The following is a 15,466-nucleotide window of genomic DNA, read 5'->3' as shown; positions in this document are numbered from 1 at the left end:
CTGTTGCAATCCCCAGGCTGTTTCCTGACCTACGAATTTGCACTTGTCAGCCTCCACAATCACACGAGCCCATTCCTCAAAATCTCTCTCAGAGTGGAAAGGGGGAGCGGGCTGTCTCATTGCGGGGAGAGTAACTGGGAGTATGTAGCAAGGTGTATATAAGTTTTTATGTGAGAGACTGACTTGATTTGTAAACTTTCACTTAAAGCACAATAAAAATTATTAAAAAAAAATCTCTCTCTAGGAGAGATTGAGGAGGGGGTGCAGGCAGTGGTGCCTGCCTTCCTGTGGGGGACCTGGGTTTGATTTTCAGCTAACATACCTTATGCACACTCACCGCCCAGCTGTCAGTGGAGGCCTGCATGTTGCTATGATTCTGATAAGTTTCAGCTACAACGGAAAGCATGGTGACCCACTTCTGAAAATCAGCTGATAGAAACCCTAAGGATCACGATGACCTGATCCACAACCCGTCATGGGGATGGCGCAAGACAACCTGGCAGTGTACTCTTCCCTTGTGCATGGGGTTGCCATGAGCCAGGGGCCAATTGCATGGCAGCTAACAACACACACACATATCTCTTACTGGTTTTGCTTCTCTAGAGAACCCTGAAATAGGAGGTTTCACACCCTATTAGCCCTTCCAAGGGGCAGATGGCCGGTCGTTCAGGCTCACTGGTGCTGGTACTTGTGCTTAATTTAACAGGACACCCTGAACTATTAATCAAGGTCATTCTTAATGTTTTAATTAATGTTGCTCTATTTGTTTATAATTAAACCCAACTGTAGCCAAAAGGAAGTTACTCTATCTAAAGTAAAAATAATTTTATATGTTTACACTCATCAATCCTTCCCATCATCAGTTCAACAAATATTTATGGAAATTATAAAAGCATGTCTAAGCACAGAAACAATGTGAGAGATACTAAGTGAAATAATCTCATAATAAGGTGGTATTTGAATTGTATCTACATATCATTTAATAAGTTATCACATTAATAGATAAGGTTCTCTTTTTATGGACAGGAAATCCAAAGCAGGGCCAATAACTCTTTCTAAGGTCTCCAACCCTACAGTACCACTGTAGACCTTTTTTTCTTTGTAATCACAAAACCAAAAAACCCGTTGCCGTGGAGTCAATTCCGACTTATAGTGACCCTACTGGACAGAGTAGAACTGCCCCACAGAGTTTCCAAGGAGCCCCTGGTGGATTCGAACTGCCAACCTTTTGGTTAGCAGCCGTAGCACTTAACACTATGCCATCAGGGTTTCCTTGTAATCACAAGTTGACTATATTCAACTGCAAAAATGACACCGAATAAAATTATAAACATTCAACTTGAAATTTTTTTTCTTATAGAAAAGAGTTACCACAGGGGCTTGAACAACCATTTCTGGGTTTATCCAACTTGGATTCCTAATTTCAGGAATTGAGACAGAATAATAATCACCATTTAAGCTCCTGAAGTCAGTCTAGTAATGGTCCACCTGGTGGAGACTAAAATCATAGTGTCTTTTGGGAGCCTGGCATCAACTTAGGGCAGGGGGAAGGAGAACTCAAGGACTTATCCTGAATCTTAGTTTGTACAGAACTGCCTGACTTACCTTTTTCCTCCTACATAATAGTAACTTATATTTTATAGGATTTCACACATTAAGAAATGATGCCATGTATATTTGCTTAATGCTTATGGCAACCTTGTAAGGTAGGTATTATTTCCATGTAAATAAATGAGGGAATAGGCTCAACTAGATTATCATTACTGATTACCAGCCATAGTGTTCTACATTCTACAAAAAAACCCAGTTCAAACCCATGCAGAGAATTTGCCTTTCTAACAAGTTCCATGCTGAGAATGTGCATTTCTAACAAGTTTCCAGAAAGTTATACATAAGAATCACCTGGGGAGGTTGTTAAACTGTAGACTGGGATTCAGTATATCTGCAGTGGAAATGCAAATTCTCAGCAGGGGTTCAAACTGGAATGAACCAGTTCCGAGCCCTGAAAAAAAACTTACATTATATCATTCTGAGTCTTATAATAGTCCTAGATGTAGATAAATATATAGGTATAATCCCCATTTTATGAGTGGTGGTTCATAAAGCTAGTAAGTGGCACAGCTGGGCCTTGACAGGGGCCTGGACAGCCAGTGGAACACACCCTCTCCCACTGCCACACTGTCCATTGGCAAAGATAAGTTGGGGTGATGGTGGCAAGAGGTGGCTCCAGGGCTGGGTCATTCGTGGACACAGATGATAAGTCATGTCTGTGGCTACACCAGACATAGGAGCCGCTGTAATTTCATCATCTTGGAGCAGTAATGCCAAGACGGGAAGGATCCTGGAAGTAGGATAAACATTTGCATGGGATACCAAAAAACCAAACCCAATGCCTTCAAGTCGATTCCGACTCATAGCGACCCTATAGGACAGAGTAGAACTGCCCGGTATAGTTTCCAAGGAGCACCTGGCGGATTTGAACTGCCGACCTTTTTGTTAGCAGTGGTAGCCCTTAACCACTACTCCACCAGGGTTTGGGTGGTAATTCCCAAACTTCCAAGCTTCAAAACTCCCTAAGTCAGGTTGTCAGATAAAATACAGGACACTCATATGTCCTATGCAGTATTGGGGACGTTCTTATGCTAAAAAATTATTTGTTGTTTGTCTTAATTATCTAGTGCTGCTATAACAGAAATACCGTAAGTGGATGCCTTTAACAAAGAGAAATTTATTTTCTCACAATCTAGTTGGCTAGAAATCCAAATTCTGTGCGTTAGCTCCAGGGGAAGGTTTTCTCTCTCTGTCGGCTCTGGAGGAAGGTCCTCATCATCAATCTTCCCCTGCACTAGGAGCTTCTCTGCTCAGGAACCCCAGGTCCAAAGGATGCTCTCTGCTCCCAGTGCTCCGTTTTTGGTGGTATGAGGTCCCCCCGCCTCTCTGCTCACTTCTCTCTTTTATATCTCAAAAGAGATTGGCTTAAGATACTATCTAATCTCGTAGATCTCATTAATATAGCTGCCATCAATCCATCTCATTACATCATAGTGATAGGATTTACAACACATAGGGAAATCACATCAGATGAGAAAATGGTAAACAATCATACAATACTGGGAATCATGACCTAGCCAAGTTGACAGATGTTTTTGAGGGACACAATTCAATCCATGATATTTTTTATCTAAAATTCAAATTTCACTGGGTGTCCTGTGTTTTTATTGGCTAAATCTGGCAACCCTACTCTTAAGGACAGGGGGAAGCCAGTTTTCTGCCCATTGCTTTCACTACTATGAAACACATACATCCAAACAATGGTGACAATAACTCAACAACGGCAATTTTGATTGGAGACTGACCTCAACAGAAATAATTTCCTATTTCTTCCTAAAGTCTCTTTTCTGACCTGAGTAGCCTAAAGTTAGGACCAGCACAAGCACATTGCCATCGAGTCGATTCTGACTCATAGCAATCCTACAGGACAGAATAGAACTGACCCATAGAGTTTCCAAGCAGCTCCTGGTGGATTCAAACTGCCAACCTTTTGGTTAAGCAGCTGTAGCTCTTAACCACTACACCACCAGGGTTTCCAGAAAGCAAGGACTGGGGTAGATTTAAGCATTTCCCTATCTTTTACCTTGGAAGATCATGCATTACACAATTGTTAGCTAAGTCTGGTTGCTGGCACAGCATGAGCAATGTGGTCTAGACTGTCGCTCTGTGGATGCACCTCTCCACAGATGTCACTTGGCCAAGAGTCCCACACCCAGCCCTGGCATCACACTTACCCCACATCCCATTCTTTGCGTAGTCACTTACTTGTATGGGATGTGTTTGCTGCCATTGACGAGCGCCAGGATGACGTTGCCCAGAGCGGACAGTGAGAGGCACAGACCTGAGCCCCCTTCCCGATTCTTGCTAAGAGCTTTCACACAGCTGCCAAGGTCAATGAGATGCAGGCGGCTGCGGCCTCCAGACACTACCACGGGGAAAGAAGACAAGAGAAAAGTGGTTAAGTTCTGGCAAGTACTCATCTTTTCTCCATGTAACTCCTTGGGAAATCTGAGGGAAACAGAAAAGGGGTAGTAAAAGGATGAAGTTCATAACCTAGTAGGAAACACCAACAAAATCATGTTCGGGTTACAAATAGCATTGGTAACCTATTTACCACCTTCTAAAAAACTACTGACATTCATACTATAAATAAATGAATAATTCCTGTAGTTTGAATTGAGTACAATTCCAAGGAAGGTAAATGTCTAATTCAAGGAGGATAAGGTTTGTTCCCTAAATGTCCTTGGGATAACAGAATCCTGAAATTGCTCAAGTTAAAGCCTCAGTGGCTCATGAGTGATTATCTGCTTTGACTGATCATCTTTAGAGAGCCTGACCTATAGCTCAGCCAGGAATCAAGCTGATAACCCAGGGTAAATTCAGGAGGAAGTACCAACCAGGTGCAGTGATAGGGAAAGACCCAAACATTTCCTGATTACCTCCCAAGTGCCAGGCGGCACTCAAACATTACCATTACCCACTGCTGTCAAGTTGATTCCGACTCATAGCAACCCTATAGGACAGAGTAGAACTGCCCCATAGAGTTTCCAAGGATTGCCTGGCGGATTCGAACTGCTGACCTTTTGGTTAGCAGCCATAGCACTTAACCACTACGCCACCAGGGTTTCCACTCAAACATTAACCCAGTACCAGTGCTATCGAGTCAATTCTGACTCATAGCGACCCTATAGGACAGAGTAGAACCATCCTGTAGAGTTTTCAAGGAGCGCCTGGCAGATTCAAATGCCTGACCCTTTGGTTAGCAGCCACAGCACTTAGCCACTATGCCACCAGGGTTTCCAACTCAAACGTTAGTCTCATTCAATTCTCCTGGCAAAATCATGAGCTAAATACTGTGTCTTTGTATTACAGATGAGGAAATAGAAGTTCAGAAACTTGCCCATAAGATGTCTGCTTCTGGCCTAGCTGAAATAACAAGGACCAGACTGACCCTATTACCCGAAACAATCAAAAAAGGAACGAAATCTATGAAATAATAGCTTGCCATACACTAAACATCAGGCAACAATGGACAGTGATCCCTGAGAGTTGTGAAGCAAGCCAGGTGACCACTTTAATTGTCCCAGTTTACTGCCTTGAGAGAGTTTCCAGCCTGTGGCTCAGAGAGATGGAGCCCACAGGTGGAACTCCCTGAATTGTGGTGTTAGAGCTGTAAGTCTAGGGAAATCAAGGCAGCAACAGTTCACAGGACAGAGATCTGGAAATCTGCAGCAGGCTGTCTTCAGGTGTTCAGCTGAGTACTGATCAGCACATGTATGTGAGTAAACAACTCAAGGCTGGAGAAGTAATCACTTAAAAAATTTAGTGGTAATAATATGCAACACTCAAACAAGATCAGGAAAAGTGCTTGTTTCCACTAGCCAGACTGGAAAACCTCAAGATTCTTGGGGCGCTGGGTAGAGTACAGTGAAGGGTCTTGCTTCAGTATTGGGAAAAAATAAGTCTTAGGCTTATTTAGACTTAGACTGAGCACTGGCTTGGTCCCACCTATCAAATCTTAAAAGCAAGACTAGAAAGATTCAAAGTGTTTTCAAGTAACTTAACTGCATCTCAAAACAAAGCTCAAGAATATTTATAGGAATACAAAAATAGTCAGCACCAACAAGGTAAATTTCAATGTCTGGTATCTGATCAAAATAATCAGACATGCACCCAAAGCTAAAAAGTTCCTGGGAGAAAACTATGGGACCTATTTTAAAAGCAGTTTAACAAACCTAACTACAGATGCACAAATAGTGGAAGACAAATCAGATAATTGGGACTTCATAAAAATTAAATACTCATGCTCATCAAAACACTTTATCAAAAGAGTGAAAAGACAACCTACAGACTGGCAAAAAAATCTTTGGAAACAACATATCTGATAATAGTCTAATCTCTAAAATATATAGAAAACGTCAACAACTCAACAACAAAAAGATAATCCAATTTAAAAATGGGCAAAGGACATGAACAGACACTTCACCAAAGAGGACATTCAAGTGGCCAAGAAACACATGAAAACATGCTCACGATCATTAGCCATTAGAAAGATGTAAATCAAAACCATGATGAGATACCATCACACCCCGGCTAAAATGGCACTGATTTAAAAAAAAAGATAACAAATGTTGGTGTGGATGTGGGGAGATTGGAAACCCTATCCATTGCCAGTGGGACTATAAAATGTTACAACCACTATGGAAAATGGCATGGCACTTCCTCAAAAAATTAGAAAAAGAAATACCTTATGATCCAGCAATTCTACTCCTAGATAGATCTAATAAAAGAGACACGGACAGACATATGCATACCTATATTCATTGCAGCATTATTCACAAGAGCAAAAATATGGAAACAGCCTAAGTGCCCTTTAATGGATGAATGGATAAGCAAAATACAGTATGTGCATACAATGGAACACTACTCAACCATAAAGAACAATGATGAGCCCACAAAACATATTATAACATGGATGGATCTGGAGGACATAATGCTAAGTGAAAAAAGTCAATCACGTAAAGGCAAATATTATGTAATCCCACTTTTATAAGAATAGATACATATACAGAGATCAATGTTCATTGGTGGTTACCAGAAATGGGTGGGAGGGTAAGGGGAATCTATGAGCTCTCTAGAGATCATAAAAAAACTTGTTATTTTTGGTGATGGAAAAAGCAGCACCAAATACCAGTGTAATGAGCATCGTTTGACCAAAGTAAATGATACTACTAAGAAGCACACAAGAGAAAAGGATGTTTGTGCTAAAGAATATGACATATATAATTTGGCAGCAACACCAAAAATAACCAGAAAATGAGTACATGGTCACCTATGTAGGTATATAGGCATGTATGTGTATGGGTAGGTACAGATGTATACATACATGTGCATAGATAGAAGTATCTATATGTAGGTATATGTACAGGTATGTGTGTGTGCACATACATATTCAGAGAGGACACAGTTACAGATACTTCTCAGACATAACCAAACAACTTGTGAGATTGGTTTTATGGGTTTGAAGGCTTAGGACCTTAGTCTCATGGGACAACTCAGTCAACTGGCAGAGTATACTTCACAAGTTCACATTCTGTATCCTAGTGAGGTGAGTAGCACCTGGGGTTTGAAATGCTTGCAAGTGGCCATGTCTACCCATTAGGAGCAAAAGAGAAAGAAGAAAACCGAAGTTTCAGAGGTGAAACTAGTCTACAGGGCTAATAGCCTACACAAGCCACAGCCTCATCTACCCCGAGACCAGAAGAACTAGATGGTACTGGCTACCACTCCTGACTGTTCTGATTAGGGCCACAATAGATGGACCCTGACAGAATGGCAGAAAAGTGCAGAACAGAATTCAAATTCTTAAAAAATCCAGACTTACTGGATCAGTTGAGACTACAGGACTATCCGAGACTATCACCCTGAGATACTCTTTAAACCTTGAATTAAAACTACCGTGAGGTCACTTTTTAACTAAATAACAGATTGACACATAAAATAAAGGATATTACTCGTGAGTACAGTACTCCATTAAAAAAAAACCATCTATATGAGACCGTATGAGACTCGAGGGCACCGGGTTTTGGGTCTACGTGAGACCAAAAGGTCAACAATAACTCTAAAGCAAAGATGAGAAGATAAGGGGGCAGGGAAACTAGAATAGCAGAAATGGAAAAACCAGAATGCAATTAAAAAGAATGTTGACAAAGTATGAAAATGTAACTAATGTCACTGAACAATCTGTATAGAAATTGTCCAATGAGAACCTAATTTGCTGTGTAAACTTTCACTGCAAACACAATAAAACATTATTAAAAAATAATCAGACAAGCAAAGAAGCAGGACAGTGAGACCAACAATGAAGAGAAAATTGAAGCCAACCCAGAGATGACATAGATGTTAGAATTTACAGAGAAGGACATTAACACAGCTATCATAACTTTATTTCAAACATTCAAAAAGTAGAGACATGAAATGTATATATAAATTAAACCGCTAGAGATGGGAACCACAGTCATAAAAAATACACTGAATGAGATTAATGCCAAATTAGACATTGCAAAATAAAAGATCAGTGAATTTGAAGACATAGTAACAGAAACTATCCAAACAGACACATAAAGAGAAAATTAAAAAACAAAAAGAAAAGAGCTGTAGGACAATGTCAAGTGGCCTAACATGTGAAGGAGGACAGTGACAGGGTGGAACAGAAAAACATTTGAAGACATAATGGCCAAAACTTACCCAAATTTGATGAAAGCTATAAACCCACAGATCTAAGAAGCTCAATGAACCCAAATACAAGAAACACAAAAAAATCAAACTGCTCAAAGCAGTGATGAAAAGAAAAATCTTAAAAAAAAACAGGCAAAGAAAGAAAGACATGTTACATAGAAAGGAACAAAAATAAGAATGACAACAGATTTCTTGTTGGAGTTAATGCAACTGTGAAAATGGTGGAGAAACATTTTTTAAGCACTGAAAGTTGTCATTCTAGAACTTGACACCCACGAAAGTATCATTCTAAAACCAAAGTGACATAAAGACTTCTTCAGGCATACAAAAGCTGAAAGAATTAATCACAAGCAGATGCATAAAGGATATAGAAAAAAATGAAGAACTCTGGAAATGGTAACTACATGGGTAAATACATAAGATTTTTTTCTTATTATTTAAATCTGTTTAAGAGATCATTGACTGTTAAAAACAAAAAGAATGATAATGTAATGTGTGGTGTGCTGCAGAGAATTACTTAATAAGATGCTTCTTGCCATAGTCTTTGTGACTCCCACGCAATGATTATGTAGGACTACGTAAATGAGGTACTTGTGGCCCGTCAAAGGGATTGGGCAGCTTGCTAACAATGCAAATACGGTGCATGACACCCTTGAAGGGGGCAGGGCCATGCAAATAAGGTTTATGGAACCCTAACAAGGGGATTGGTCGGTTTTGCCATCCTTCTAGGCTTAAAATGAACACATCCCAAAAGCAAAAGAAGGAACCTCACTACCAGCAAGAAAAAGAAGAGCCAGGAATGGAGTACATCTTTGGACATGGGGTCCTGTGCTGAGAACCTCCTAGACTTAGCAGACAATGCTGTAACATCAGAGATGGTGAGAAGCAGTGGTAAGCATGGCAGAATCCAGTGGCAGAGAAATGGCAGCAGAAGAACCAGGAAACGAGTGCAAGATGGTTGCAGTGAGCTTCCTGGCCCAGTGAGTGAGGCAGCTATAGTGGGTATGCAGACTCATGGAGAGAGAGAGCTGAGCACCTTTGGGCAGGAGGTTTGCTGGTAGAGTGGGATGCCTGCAAGTACTTATCAGCAGAACTAAAAGAGCTTTGTCACACTTGCCTGAGCAGGGCAGAGGCCAGGCTGAGGGCTGAGGCCTAAGAGAGGAGCCTGTCCTTAGAAGGCCAAGAGGAGCTCTGCATGGTCAAGAGGAGCTGAAGAGCTGTCCTGCACTGTGAAGGGAAACTTTGCCTACATGCTTCCTGATCCCGAGTTGTAACCTGTTACTTCCCTAATAAACCCTGTAACTGTGAATATGGTTTGTGAGTTCTGTGTGGTCATTGTAACGAATTACTGAACCCAGCAGAGAAGTAGAGAGTGCTGTGGGAGGGACAGCTGGTGTCAGAACTGGTAAAAATGTTGGAGGGTAGAGCTATGTCTCACCTCCACCTCATAGTAATCAGCTTTGGGCTGATACTGATGACGGTGATTTTCCTTCCCTCATGAAGTTAGAGGAGGTCAGACACCACTGTGCCACTGTGTTACTGTGGTTTAGAAGATATGTAAAATCAAAATGTTTGACAACAGCACAAAATCAGTGGGGAAAATGGAAGTGTACTATTGTAAGGTTCTTATTCTACGTGTAAGGTGGTATAATATCTGTTGAAGGCAGACAGTGATAAGTTAAAGATGTATACTACAAACCTGAAAGAAACCACTAAACTTTAAAAAGTTATAGCTAATAGCCAACAAAGGCTATAAAGTGGAATCATGAAAAAATTCAATAAATCCAAAAGAAGCAAATAAAAAAGAAACAAAAAGCAGATGGTACAAATGGAACATACAGAAAAATGGTACTTTGATTAAAACCATATCAATAATCACATTAAATGTGAAAGACAGAGATTATCAGATTAGTTAAAAAAGTAAGACCCAACTATATGCTGCCTATGAGAAATGCACTCCAACTTTAAAGAAATAATAGGTTAAAAGTAAAATTAAGGAAAAAATAGACCATGCAAACAGCAACCATAAGAGAGCTGGAGTGGCAATACTAGTATCAGATAAAATAAACTTTAAGGCAAAAAAGTGTTACTAGAGACAAAAAGGGACATTTTATAATGATAAAGAGGCAAGGTGTCAGCAAGAGGTCAGAATAATCAAAAATGTTTATGTGCCTAATAACAGAGGTTCAAATACATGAAGCAAAATCTGACAGAACTGCAAAAAGCGACAAACAAATCCACAGTTACACTGGACATTTCAAATACTCCCTTCTCAATAACTGATATAACAAGTAGACAATTAGTAAGGGTATAGAAGATTATTCTATACTCAACAACAGCATTAATATACATTCTTCTGAAGAGTACACAAAACATTTGCCAAGACAGACCATATTCTGGTTCAGAAAACAAATCTCAATAAATTTTAAAGGATTCACATCATTCAAAGTATATTCTCTGACACAACAGAAATAAATGAAAAATAAATACTAGAAAGATACCTGGAAAATCCCCAAACATATAGTGAAACTAAAGAACACACTTCTAAATAACCTCTGGCCAAAGAAGAAATCAAAATGGAAACTGGAAAGGCTTTGAAAGGAATGAAAACGAAAACACAACATATCCAAATTTGTGGGATGCCCCTAAAAAAGTACTTAAGAGAAAAATTTGATTCTCTCAGTAGATAGAGAAAAGCGTTTATAAAATTCAACATCTATTCTTGATAAAAATTCTTAGCAATGTATAAATATAAGGCAATTTTCTCAGTTTGATAGAGGTTATCTATGAGAAACCTACAGCTAACATTATATTTGATGGTGATAGATTGAATGTTTTTTCTCTAAGATCAGGAACATGACAATGATGTCCACTTTCACCATTTCTATTCATCATTGTATGGAACAATCTCACCTGTGAAACAAGGCAAGGAAAGAAATAAAAAGCATGCAGATTAGAAAGAAGTTAAACTGTCTTTGTTGGCAGATGACATGATCGTTTATGTAAAAAAAATCTAACGGAAACTATAAAACAAATGCAAAACTAATAAGTGAGTTTAGCAAGGTTGCAGGATACAAGATCAACACACAAAAATTGGTTGTATTTCTGTAAAGTAGTAAGGAACTTTTGGAAACTGAAATTTTAAAAATACCATATACAATAGCATCAAGAAATATGAAACACTTAGGGATAAATATGATAAAAGAAAGACCTGTACATTAGGAACTATAAAACATTGCTGAGAGAAATTAATGAAGGTCTAAACAACTAGAGAGTTCCACAGTATTCATGGGTCAGAAGACTCAATATTGTTAAGATGTCAATTCTCTCCAAACTGATCTACAGAACCAATGCAATCCCAACCAAAATCCCAGCAGGCTTTTTCTGTGGAAACTGATTCTACAAAATCAGTTTAGAACCTTATACCAAAATTTATATGGAAATGTAAAAGAACTAGAACAGCCATGGTAACTCCGAAAAATAAGAACAAATTTGGAAGGCTAGCAGTACCAGATTTTAAGACTTACTCTAAAGCTACCATAATCAAGACAATGTGATGTTGGTGTAAAGATAAACAGATCGATGGAACAGGATAGAGTCCGGAAATAGACCTATATGAACTTTTTTTTTTTTTCCACAAAGTAGAGGAAAGATAGTTTTTACAACAAATGGTACTGGAACAATTGGATATCTATATGCCAAAAAAACCCTTTAATCCATATATAGAACAATATACAAAAAATAAAGACTAGATCAAAGGCCCAAACATAAAACCTAAACTTATAAAGAAAAAATGTTTGATGCTTACGAGGAAGGGGTGGGATGAGAAGGGGAAATCACTAACTAGGTGGTAGGCAAGTATAACTTTGGTGAAGGGAATGACAACACACAATATAGGAGAAGTCATCACAACTTGACCAAGGCAAAGTCATAGAAGCTTCATAGACACATCCAAACACCATGAGGGACCAAGTTACTAGGGCTGAGGGCTGGGGACCATGGTCTCGGGCACATCAAGGTCAACTGGCATAACATAGTTCATAAAGAAAATGTTGTACATCCTACTTTGGTGAGTAGCGTCTGGGGTATTAAGAGCTTACAAGCGGCCATCTAAGCTACATCTATTGGTTCCATCCCACCTGGGGCAAAGGAGAATAAAGAAAACCGAAGACACAAGGAAAATATTAGTCCAAAGAACTAATGGAGCATATGAACCACAGCATCTACCACTCTGAGCCCAGAACTAGATGGTGTCTGGCTAGCACCACCAACCACTCTGACAGGGATCACAATAGAGGGTCCTGGAAAGAGTGGGAGAAAAATGTAGAACAAAATTCAAATTCACACACACACACAAAAAGACCAGGCTTACTGGTCTGACAGAGACTGGCAGAACCCCTGAGAGTATGTCCCCTGGACACCCCACTAACTCAGAACTGAAGCCACTCCCGAAGTTCACTTTTCAGCAAATGATTCACAGGCCTATAAAACAAATAACACATGTGAGGAACATGCTTCTTAGTTTGAGTATACAAGACCAAATGGGCAACACCTGGCCCAAAGCAAAGACAAGAAGGCAGGAAGGGACAGGAAAACTGGATGAGTGGACAGGAGGAACCCAAGGGCGGAAAGGGAAAGGGGGAGAGTGCTGACACAATTTGGGAATTACAACCAACCACAAAATAATTTATACGTATAAATTTTTGAATGAGAAACTAATTTGCGCTATAAACTTTTACCTAAGGCACAGCTGAAATTTTAAAAAATTTTAAGAAATAAGAGAATAAAAAACTCATAAAAAACACGAAGCTAATTAATGCAGAAGTGGTGTAAAAACAGAACCATATTTATTCAAAACAGCAAGTATGGCAAAATCACAATGGATATTAAAAATCTACAATCAATCATATTCTTTTAAGTTAAAGATTCAAACAAAATTGTGTCAAAATATATTTTAAAAAGTCATATATGTGAAAATATTTGGTTGATGGAATTGTAACTTAGTTTTAATTCTCCTTTGAAATGCTCTGTATGTTCACAGTTTTTGGCTATATAAAGATTAATAGAAAAAGAAAAAACAAAAACCTAAACTCACAAACTTCTAGAAGAAAGCATAGGATAAAACTTTTTGCCCTTTGGTTAGGCAAAGGTTTCTGCAATATGATACCAAAATATCATTCATAAAAAACACAGAGATAAATTGGATTTCATCAAAATTGAATTTTTCTATCTTGAGAAATAGTTTAAACTGAGAAGAACACATTCTTTTGTGGTTACGAGAGGGGGGAGGGAGGGAGGGTGGGAGAGGGTTATTACTGATTAGATAGTAGGTAAGAACTACTTTTTTTTTTAAGAACTACTTTAGGTGAAGGGAAGGACAACACTCAATACAGGGAAGGTCAGCTCAACTGGACTGGGCCAAAAGCAGTTTCCTAAATAAACTGAATGCTTCGAAGGTTAGCAGAGCAAGGACGGAGGTTTGGGGACTATGGCTTCATGGGACATCTAAGTCAATTGGCAAAATAAATGCTATTAAGAAAACATTCTGCATCCCACTTTGAAGTGTGGCATCTGGAGTCTTAAATGCTAATAAGTGGCCATCTAAGATGCATGAATTGGTCTCAACCCACCTGGATCAAAGGAGAATGAAGAACACCAAGGTCACCAGATAATTATGAGCCCAAGAGAAGGAAAGGGCCACATGAACTAGAGACTTACATCACCCTGAGACCAGAAGAACTAGATGGTGCCCGGCCATAACCGATGACTGCCCTGACAGGGAGCACAACAGAGAACCCCTGAGGGAACAGGAAAACAGTGGGATGCAGACCCCATATTCTCATAAAAAGACCAGACTTAGTGTTCTGACTGAGACTAGAAGAATCCTGGCGGTCATGGTCCCCAAATCTTCTGTCGGCCCAGGACAGGAACCATTCCCAAAGACAACTCATCAGACATGGATTGGACTGGACAATGGGTTGGAGAGAGGTGCTGATGAGGAGTGAGCTACTTGTATCAGGTGGACACTTGAGACTGTGTTGGCATCTCCTGTCTAGAAGGGAGATGGGAGGGTTAGAAACTGGCAAAACGGTCACGAAAGAAAAGACTGGAAGGAGGGAGTAGGCTGACTCATTAGGGGGAGAGTAAATGGGAGTATGTAGTAAGGTGTATATAAGTTTATATGTGAGAGACTGACTTGATTTATAAACTTTCACTTAAAGCACAATAAAAATTATTTTAAAAAAATTGAATTTTTCAAAAGACACTTTTAAGAGAACGAAAAGATAAGTCCAAGCTGGGAGAAAATATTTGCAAATCATATATCTTATATCCAGAATATATAAAGAACTCTCATAACTTAGTCATGTAACTAAATTAGTTATATGATTTATATAGCTTAATTATAAGAAAAACAATTAAAAATGAGCAAGAGATTTGAACAGACACCTCACCAAAGAAGATGGACAGATGGAAAATGAGCACATGAAAAGATGCACAACATCACTGATCATCTGTGAAATGCAAATTAAAACTACAATGAGATGTTACCACTCACTGATTAGAACGGCTAAAATTAAAAAGACTGACCAAATCAGTTGTTGAAACTGGAAGTCTCAGGTGCTGCCAGTGGGAATAGAAAATGGTACAGCCACTTTGGGAAACAGTTTGAGAGTTCCCTAAAAAGTTATACATACATCTACGATGTGGTCCAGCCATTCCAGTTCTAGGTATTTACCCAAGAGAAAGGGAAAACATATGTCCATATAAAGACTTGTACACAAATGTTCACAGTATTTTTATTTACAATAGCCAAAATCTGGAAACAGCACAAATGTCCACCAACAGATGAAATGGATAGACAAACTGTGGTATCTCCAGACAACAGACTACTACTCAGAAATATAAATAAGTGAACTATTGACACACAACAAAGTGAATCTCAAAATAATTATACTAAGTGAAAGAGGTCACACAAAAAAGTGTACAGACTGTGATTCCATTTACAGTAAAACCTGCGAAAGCCGGAACCTATGTAAGGTGGGAACTTGTCAGGGAAGGAAAATGCAAATGTTTTCCACTAAAAGGGAGCGACTGAAAAGTGGTTAAGACTGCACCCTGTCAAAGGCGGAAAACTGGTGAGATCTGGAAAAACAAGGCAGTTCGGTCAAGTCCAGGT

At 39.2% G+C, this 15,466-nt stretch overlaps 1 protein-coding gene across 1 annotated transcript in view; it reads right to left on the bottom strand.

Annotated features, from left to right (window-relative positions):
* Positions 1 to 15,466, bottom strand: part of KIF26B (kinesin family member 26B) — a 567,584-nt gene that overhangs the window by 73,666 nt on the left and 478,452 nt on the right. The window contains exon 10 of the mRNA XM_003410922.4: positions 3,817 to 3,976. Within this exon, the coding sequence (XP_003410970.1) occupies positions 3,817 to 3,976 (160 nt within the window). The remainder of the gene's footprint in view (positions 1 to 3,816; positions 3,977 to 15,466) is intronic.

The sequence above is a fragment of the Loxodonta africana genome, chromosome 25 (assembly GCF_030014295.1).
Source record: "Loxodonta africana isolate mLoxAfr1 chromosome 25, mLoxAfr1.hap2, whole genome shotgun sequence".
In the NCBI taxonomy this organism is placed as follows: domain Eukaryota; kingdom Metazoa; phylum Chordata; class Mammalia; order Proboscidea; family Elephantidae; genus Loxodonta; species Loxodonta africana.
Note: the sequence above shows the minus strand (reverse complement) of the source record. Positions and strands in the feature narration are given on the sequence as shown.